The sequence below is a fragment of the Ochlerotatus camptorhynchus genome, unplaced genomic scaffold, assembly GCF_037179485.1.
Source record: "Ochlerotatus camptorhynchus isolate MF236.1 unplaced genomic scaffold, CSIRO-AGI_Acam_v1.1 ptg000085l, whole genome shotgun sequence".
NCBI lineage: Eukaryota > Metazoa > Arthropoda > Insecta > Diptera > Culicidae > Ochlerotatus > Ochlerotatus camptorhynchus.
Window position 1 is genome coordinate 3,679,093 of NW_027040575.1, and position 9,131 is coordinate 3,688,223.

Here is a 9,131-nt window from a genome sequence, read left to right on the forward strand (position 1 = left end):
CGCCGAGCAGCGAGCAGTTGGCTCCGCTGTCTAGCAGTGCAGTTAACTCTTTTCCTAATACCGATATTACAGCGTGCGGTCGATTGTCACTTCCGGGGTTGATGATTATTGAGTTGAGGTTCTTGAACTCTGGGATTTCTGAGGGTTGTTCGAGAGTATGCGGAGAGCTGCTTCCCTCTATTGCATGTTCCCCGCCGTGTAGTTTACCGCATCTGAGCGGCAAGTGAAGCAACTGCGCAGCGAATATCCTTTCCGTCCACAGCGGTAGCAGAATAACACCGCCTGCGGCTTAGGACAGTCCATGAATCTGTGTCCTTCTTCGTCGCAGTTCCAGCAGATCATTACCAACCGTTGGTGGTTTGCCGCCGATTGTTGCTGATCACTTTGCTGCTCCACTCGATCTGATCGGTCTTGTTGTTGCGGTTCGCTCCTCCTGCGTGTTTCGCCGGTTGATTCCCCTGTCTGCTGCTGATTCCAACGCTGTGGTTGCCAACCCTGCGTGCTCTGCTGGTGGTCCACCTGTTGCTGCATTCGCGGTATTGGTTGTGGCGCGTTCTGCGGGCGTAGTTGTTGCTGAGCAGACGCCGATGGCATGCTGGTGTATTGTTGACGTGGTTGCTGCAGCTGATCAGGTCCCGAATGGTTAGATCTACCGCCAAATCGAGGCTGCCGCTGGTTTTGCGCTGCTTCGTTCGGCCTAGAGCTCTTCCTTTCGAAGTTCATTTTAAGAGCGTTCACTTGCTCAACGAGCTCATCGAGCTTGTACTGCCAGTTGTCTTCCTCCGGATCTGCTGACGCTTCTTCTTCCTGAATTCCTACGACTTCTACTGCGTGCACCCTGTTGAAGCGATGCGGATGTTGCTGTGGTATTTGCACTGGCCTGCTGCTGGCCGCAGGTGTCGCAAAGTTCGGCTCTAGTAGCGCATTATGTGGAATTGGGATGCGACGCTGCCTGTTCAATAGCATCCTCGTTTCGTCGTAGCTGGTACAAATCTCTACCATTTCTCGTAACGATCGAGGCCTTGCTGCTGTAACAATCGCTGCATAGTCCGCGTTCATATTCTTCTTCACTATGAAACACTTCTCTTCTTCCGGAACTGGCGGCTCTACGAACCGGAAAAGTGCAGAGATGTCCCGGTAATATTTTGCAAACGACTCGCCGGCTCCTTGGAATCGAAATGTTGCTTCCAGACGAAGAATTTGGGAGTATCCACTTGGCAGGAATTCTCTCCGTATCTCCCGTTTGAACGCATTCCATGTCGGTAGCAATTGCTGTGAAGTAGCTCTCGCATACCAGTCAAGAGCGTCCTCCTGTAACAGGTGCTTGATGGAGATCAGCAGTGTCTCGTCGGTCATGCCCTCTGACCTGGCGAACGTCTCAACGCAATCCAAGAAAATGTTGAGCGATGTTGTATCCTTTTCTCCTCTAAATTTGAATGGCCAATTATGTACCGCCTTCAGCATCCTTCTCTCGTCCTCCCGCCTTGCTGGAGCTGGTTGTCTTTCTTGGCGAAGCAGACGAGCCAGTAGCTCGTCACGAATCCTGTGGTGCTCTTCCCTGGCTTGCGCTTCTCGGGCTCGTGCATCCCTTGTTTGCGCTTCTCGTGCTTCTTCTTCTCGAGTTCGTGCTTCTCTATACTGCCGCTCCCTCGCTCGAGCTTCCCTTGCTTCTGTATCTCTGGCTCGCAGCTCTCTAGCTCGTGCCTCCCTAGTCTCGTATTCGTCATTGACGTCGTATGGTGGCGGTGGTGAACCGTGACGACGATCCGGTGATAATCTTAGGCCGCTCCTGATGCTTCGACGATCTTCATGTGAGTTTGACAATAACAAACTTTGACCCCGTCCTCCTGAGAACGAAACCAGTCGTGGCGTCGATGACCCTGACGGTGGTAGTTCGTCCTGTTGTCCAGCGTGTTCCCCCGAATTCGCCAAATTGTTTCCTCCTCCAACAGCGCCTTGCTCTTGATCAATGGTCCTCCTTCTCGTACCGGTTGCGTTTGCCTGTTGGTTCACATTAACTTCACTTGGTTGTACACCATCACCACAGGATCTCAACACACTGACAACTTTATTGAACAACACATTCATGTGTACCGTTATCAACGTGTGAGTGTCTCTCAATTCCACCGGGGGATTAATTAAGCGTAACCGACTTCGATAGTGAGACAGTCGCGAACAAAGTTGACTGAGACCGTTTATGTCTCTTGTATTGACGGCTGTTTCGGTGAGCAAGTGAAATTGTTCAACTTGCTCTTGACAAACTTCAATATTAGCTTGAGCACTCATCACATGCTCAGAGCTAGTTGGCATGTTGTCTCTCGAGGACTCTTCTTGCAAGAGTGCCTTGAGGCGAAGCACCTTGCCTCGGTGCGTAGTGGGTCCCAAGTTGACAACATGACGTAGAGCCAACTCGTAATCTATTTCCTCATTACTCAAATGCGTATAATCCATCTCGAAATCTAGTGCGATAAGGCTAAAAACAAATAATCCTATCAAGGATACTCAAGCACAAACCAAAAACTCAATACACAAACCAAAAACTTCCGCTTACGGTAATTTAAATGTGGATTTTCAGTTGGGCGCCAGTGTTACAAATTCCCCGGTAGCGGTAGAGCAGAACTATCGTAGGGCCAACAAAACACAAACACTAATCGGCATTTGCTCCAACCAAAGCAAAAGAGTGTCGAATAACAGTTTAACATTTATTCATTCGCACCCATTCTCCCACATTCCTACTCCTGATTCCTACTTCCTCTTCTTCCTCTCTCTATCCTTCGTACTTTTCCGGCAACCTTGTGCCTCCTATCATCTTTCCAACTATGTCAATTTTTCTTCTTATGAGTACTCACTTTGCCGGTCGGGTGCACCCTTACCGTCGCACAAACGCCGTCTCGATGATGCTGCTATTCGCACGTCTGTTCGGCTCCACACGCACAACACACCTGCGCTCCTGCCGTCGCTCTGGGTGGAGATTCACTCCTCGAAACACCGTCGATCATATCAACGTAAGTGCTCGCGGGTTCGTTTCCCTCCACGTTGGACGTCGCTTCCGTCGAGACCACTAGTTGCTAGCGGCGTGCCCCGTCGCTTCGATGTCGCAAGCACTCCGAGGAGAATAAACCTCGCCTGAGGGTTCCGCAGGTGATGCGGGCTTCGACACTGACCACGTGTCACGATCACGAGACAATCCGATCCAATGAGGTGCTGAAAGTATGGAACAAAAGCCTTCTTTTGAAGGCTTCGTCTTTCGATGCCACGATCCACCGCGGCCGGGCGCTGTCCGTGCGATCGGATCTCGTGCTGCTGATCGTCGTCAATTCTCCACGTGCACCTGTGGTTATGGTACTCTTCTCACTGCCGGTATGTACGCTTTGTGTGGCGAGAATCTTTTGATTGCCGCGCCGTTTCCAAGCGGGCCGTTTGCAGATCTCTTCGTTTCGGATCTTTTGGACACTGCCGCAATCTTCCGATATCCGTCGGATCGAAAGGCGGTCGTTTTGGCACCACTCACCGCCGAAATTGCAGCCCGCGCGCCGACGAAGAACAATTTTCACCACGCACTCTACTCGCACTCGCGACAACCAAAGAAACGAATATTTTCGGGTTCTTTTCCGACCCACGCTCTTTTGCGTGCTGTTTGCACGGGAATCTTTTCACTTCTGCCTTTCGCTGTGTTCGACGGATCCGGTACAGGCTGATGTGGATGTGTGTGTGCGTGCGGAAGCACAGTCAGCAGACTCAATGCTGAATCATTATTCGTCAAAACAATTTGCGTTGCTCGTTCCTTGTCAAGCGATGTGACCTCTGCAGCATCTTTTGTTTATGCACGTTCGAATGTGTTTAAGCAGCAATTGTGTAAAATTACTCGTTTTTACCAAACACAGGAAAAAATTACAACCCAAATCTAAAACGTAACAAACTTTACAATTGACTAACGCAGCAAATGCCTTTGGGAAGTTCATGTCGAAAGCTCATGTGTTCGTTTTTTTTCAGGATCCAAAAGCTTGAAGAAAACTGCAATCCCTTCGAAAAATTTACCGCAGCTCGCTGAATTAGATATCAGCATTAACAAATACACCGTACTCAGGAAATCTTTCCGAAAGAAAACATTGTCACTGCAACTAGAAGACGACGAAACTTCTTCTATCTTATCAGCAACATCCAGTAAAGGGGCTGTAGCGTCAATTGATGAGCTAAGCAGTTCGCTAAATCAAACTAAGATTTCTGATATGATTGATTGCTCTTCTAACCTTGCGGAAGCTGCAGACACGAATGCAAACAAGGATGAAAACAACAATGTTACCAGACAGTGCGCAACATGTGGGCAGGATAATGTACTGAAAACACACCACACGACTGTGGGTATCACTTATAGCTCGAATAGTAAAGATCCGATTTTATCGGATATGCTCCTCACAAATGAAGCGCTGAACACTTGGACTGGCATACCAACAAATGAACTATTGGAAGAAATTTGTTTGGCGGCCAAGAAACTGGAGGAATGGGTGTACCCACGGAAGTTTGCCATGAACTGTACAGATCGAGTCATACTAGTAATGGTTAAACTGAAACAAAATCTAAGTTTTGCAGCCATCGGAATATTATTTGGAATCCATGCAGCTACAGTAACCAATTATTTTTCGCATACCGTCCAGATCTTGAGCAGCGTTCTACAAACATTTGTGTATATGCCATCCAAAGAAGAAATTCGGAAGAATATTCCCCTATGCTTCAGAGAGTTCTCCAATGTTACGATTATCTTGGACTGTACAGAAGTTCCGTTGGGTACACTTAAATGTTTGAATTGCCGAATAGCAACTTATTCACAGTACAAAAGTAGAAGAACAGCTAAGTTCTTGATTGGAGTTACACCAGCAGGACTAATTTCGTACCGCAGCAAGGCTTATGCAGGAAAATCTTCAGATAAATATATTTTCAACGCGGAAAAGCTGATTGACCAACTTTATCCTCATATTGACGAAGTGAAGGTGGACAAGGGTTTTATGATCGAAAATGAATTGTCTGCTAAAGGGATTAAACTGCATAGACCTCCATTTATGAAGAACAATCGACTATCACCTTCAGAGGCGTACTTGAACGAAGCCATAGCAAAAGCTCGAGTTCACGTAGAACGTATAATGCAACGAATCAAAACCTTTGCGATATTACAAGACACGTTCGATGTGTGTATGTTGGGTTACATCAACGATATAATGTCTATAATCTGTGGGATAGTCAATTTGACAAACCCGATCCTGCGTGACGATAAATTTTAAGCTATGCACACCAACAACTTTCTCATTCATCATAACAATAGTAGGCTGCAGAAGGAATACAACAACAATATAAGAGTATTTAAAAACAACAAAAATCGTAAGATATTTATATTTCAATAATTCAATGTTTTTTTTTTCTTATCCACAGGTATACTTTGATAGTATTGCGCATTTGTCACCAAATTGGACAAAAGTGTAACCGTTAACCTCAAATCGTTTTGTTGTCTTCGGTGCAGCAAGAAATAAGTGCTGCGAAAACAACAAAATGATTTGACTTAAGCGTGCACTTTTATTATACTCTTTGTATTTTTGGAGCTGATCAGTTTTAGCTGCAACCAACAAGTGCTACAGTGAATAACAATCGGACTCCAGATGTTAACCAAGATTCCATCCAAAATATTCTACGCTATGATGACTGAACTGCAATTAGTAATAACGCGGCAGAACGCGAAGGTATCGGACTTGAAATCAATTTCTCTGGATCAAATTAAAGGAGATCAACAATTTGGATTGCTAATCGATGTTTTGAATCGAATCTTCTTTCTAGAAATCACAATCAATCGTAAATCAAACCAACACTACGATATGTACTTGGCGCAGTACAAATCGATTTACTCCTCAGATGTCAACGCCACGTTTTGTTGATGGTCGTGGATGCTGGCGGTGAAAATCCTCAATAGTTGCAGATAATTGGTGGAACGTTGGGTGCTATATGCCCTGGAGGAAGCTCAATCAAAGGCGTACTATATGATTGCTTACAGTGCCATCTATCAACAAGGATGTGGAGAGGTTTAAAATGCATTCAACCAATGCATCTATAGTAGGTATCAAGGTAATGTCAGCTATTCACATTACGAATGTTTGTTCTGAATTAAATCTTTATTCTAGTAATTTAACGTGTCAATTGATCGCAAAGAGAGCCAGCACTGCGTGCAGATATCGGCGCTGTACAAATCAATTCTCTCCTTGCAAGACAACGTTGCTCTCTGTTCGTACTCACGGATGCAGACTTTCGGTGAGGATTCATGGTATTTGGTCCAGTGTATGACCAAGACATAGCCGATACGAACGCTGTAACGTTGGTCGGCTTCATCCTGATGGGATTTCAATTTGTCGAATAATCAGAGGCGGACTGAATCATTGCTGACTTTGTCATGTATCTACACCAATCGAAAAGCTACAGGACACTATGCTAGTATATCAGCCACGGAAATGAATTTTGAGTACAAGCCACAGTTCAATTACTAATCTACCGAAGATGAATATCGTATTTAAGATGTATTGTACAAATAAGTTGTTCAATAATTTTTAAACATTATTAATAGATTTTGAAACAAAAATTATATGCAAAAATCAAACAAATGTTTAGAGGTGGCTTTGTAGGTAAGTATGCGTAAATTAATAGTATAAGGAATAAACATTTAAGCGTTTCGTTTTTTTTCACTTCAATAGGCCTGATGGAATCCCAATATATTTTGTTTGCACTGTGTGGGTTGTTTGGACAACATAGTATATGTTTTTTTTATTTAAAATTAATACATTTTATTTTGTTTCTTATTGAACATGAGCTTTCAATGTGACATAAATTCTCACTTGTCACTTGGTTTCAATTTACACGGACAAACACAAATCTTAAGTGCTGATTTGAGGTGTGTCGTGAGTAACCAAACTTGGCAACATACGTGTAAAATATAACCCCTTTAATCCATTCACTACATTTTCAACGAATAATTTATCAAACTCAACTAAAATCAATAAAAAGTCGTCTTCCAAGACAGAATACAGCACAAAATCACAACTTTGACAGTTTAGAACCCACATGTTTATTTGAACCTGACAGTAATATGAATGATTGTTGTTCAGCTTTAGTTGGCCAGTTGCTGGACAGCGTCTAACATATTTTTTAACGGTTGCGTTGTTCTCAATGTCTACTACTGTCCCTAATTCTCCTGCTACAGGGCATTTGATCTCAAGGATGACGTTGCCCAACGGGTCAACACCATCTGGTGATGCAGCAAACCAGTTTTCACCAGGCTTTACTACCAATCCACACTTTTTAATCAATGGATTACGCTTCCGCTTATAACATGCGTAGGCTTTTGGCTCATTATCCTTCCCATACTTAATGGCAGCAGTTTTAATACTCGACATGCTCCAATAGCGGCTGATTTTTCTGTCCCAGTTAGGTTCAGCGTTGAAAAGATACGTATATAATTGATAACACGAGCTGGCGGTGATCCGAATAGATCTCTGTATCCTCCAATAGTTGGTTGTCTGCTCTTGAGTATCTACTGCTATTTCTATGATTCGCTTCAAATCAGCCTCCACGTTTTCACAGTACCAGGTCTTCTCAACAACTGATTCAAATGGAGCTTCGGATATCAAAACATCCGAATATCCATTTAACAGAGATCTCAACTCATCTTTTGCACAGAATTCGTCTCCATTACCACGACATTGCACAGCTCGATTTGGATCTACTGAAGGAATGTTAAGATGCCTTCCCAACTGATGTTTACTGATGGCAGATTCTTTGGCCACTGTAAAAAGAAACAATATTGAACCCCATGAGCAGATAATATTTTTTTTCAGTTACCCTTTAAAATCCGGTGGAATGATTCCATCAGTATGTTATTTTCCATAGTCTTATCCGTAGGCATTATTTTCTTTGGGTGGTTCACACAGCAGAGGTCATCAGTCCGTTTTGCACCCCAAGGAGCTGTCCTTTCACTTTTTGTGATTCCCCATGCCTGAACTGTGTCGGTGCACGACAAATACGACGCGTTTCCCGATCTAAATATATTGAATATACTTTCAAATTATTGAGTTCTAGTAATTGCAGAAATGCAAAAATTACCGATTTAGCGTCAGCATAGACGCGATAATATGTTTGCAACGAGAAGTTCCTGCTTTGCAGGAGCAAATACACACCCACTTTGATACATCCGCTGATATGGTTAGACTCGTTTTGTGTGGAATTTGGCCAGGATGTGATGATTGCAGAACATAGCCACAGTAAGTTACAGCGCAATCTGCTTTTTCTGTATATCCTATACAGACAACGTGCCCTGCATCAAACACAGCGCAACCTTCACGAATTGGCCGGACACTATCTCCAACATAATCGAGAATATCAACTAACGTGATATTAACTCTAATATCGTCCCTACAGTCATCTGAAACTAATCCGGAAGTGAACTTTTGTAATTTGATAACAGCGCGTTTTCAAAACAATAAATTTATCACAAATTTGTATTATACCAACAAAGGAAATGCATCCATTTGCTTCAATCATGTTTTTCCTACCTGCATTTGCCATTTTTTACTACAAATGAACTTTATTTAATTGAAAATAAATGATTTTGTAATTGCGTCCATTCACTCTCAAGAGGAATTCAAACGAACATCATCCATGTACTAGTTCATATTCCCACGCATAGAGTTCGCATGTGTTGTCATAGTTTTGCTGCAAGATGCCAATACCATATGCATTTCCATTTAGTATGACAGTCATTCTGCAGAGAGCATTACGCATTTCAACTGAAGGCCCTATCCCTTCTCATAACAAGTTTCATCCTGTATTTGAGAGGAAAATCATCTGATTTCAAAACAACCGTCATCCGGTTGCAGCTATCATTCGAAAAAGCGATTTCGGTGTTTTGTTTTGAATGGTCTGAGATTTCATTCGATCAGAGGATGATGTTTGTGTACAGTGTAGCGATTTCGAGCCAATTTACTGTCGCATCCGAGCCAGTTTCTGATTGGTCGATTTGACAGTAGAAATCGTGGAATAAAAAGGACAGAGGGATCGCATCGATCTGGCTGGCAGTGATGCCGGAATCAATGTTTACGACG

General features: G+C 43.6%; 1 protein-coding gene across 1 annotated transcript; it reads right to left on the reverse strand.

Moving 5' to 3' along the window:
* Positions 1 to 1,778: 1,778 nt before the first annotated feature.
* LOC135698408 (uncharacterized) lies at positions 1,779 to 8,595 on the reverse strand. Its single transcript, XM_065218384.1, has 5 exons — positions 8,583 to 8,595; positions 8,134 to 8,452; positions 7,873 to 8,069; positions 7,618 to 7,816; positions 1,779 to 2,001 (listed from the first exon to the last, which is right to left on the reverse strand). The coding sequence occupies exons 1-5, from the start codon at positions 8,593 to 8,595 to the stop codon at positions 1,779 to 1,781; spliced, it is 951 nt and encodes a 316-aa protein (XP_065074456.1).
* Between the last annotated feature and the right edge of the window lie 536 nt (positions 8,596 to 9,131).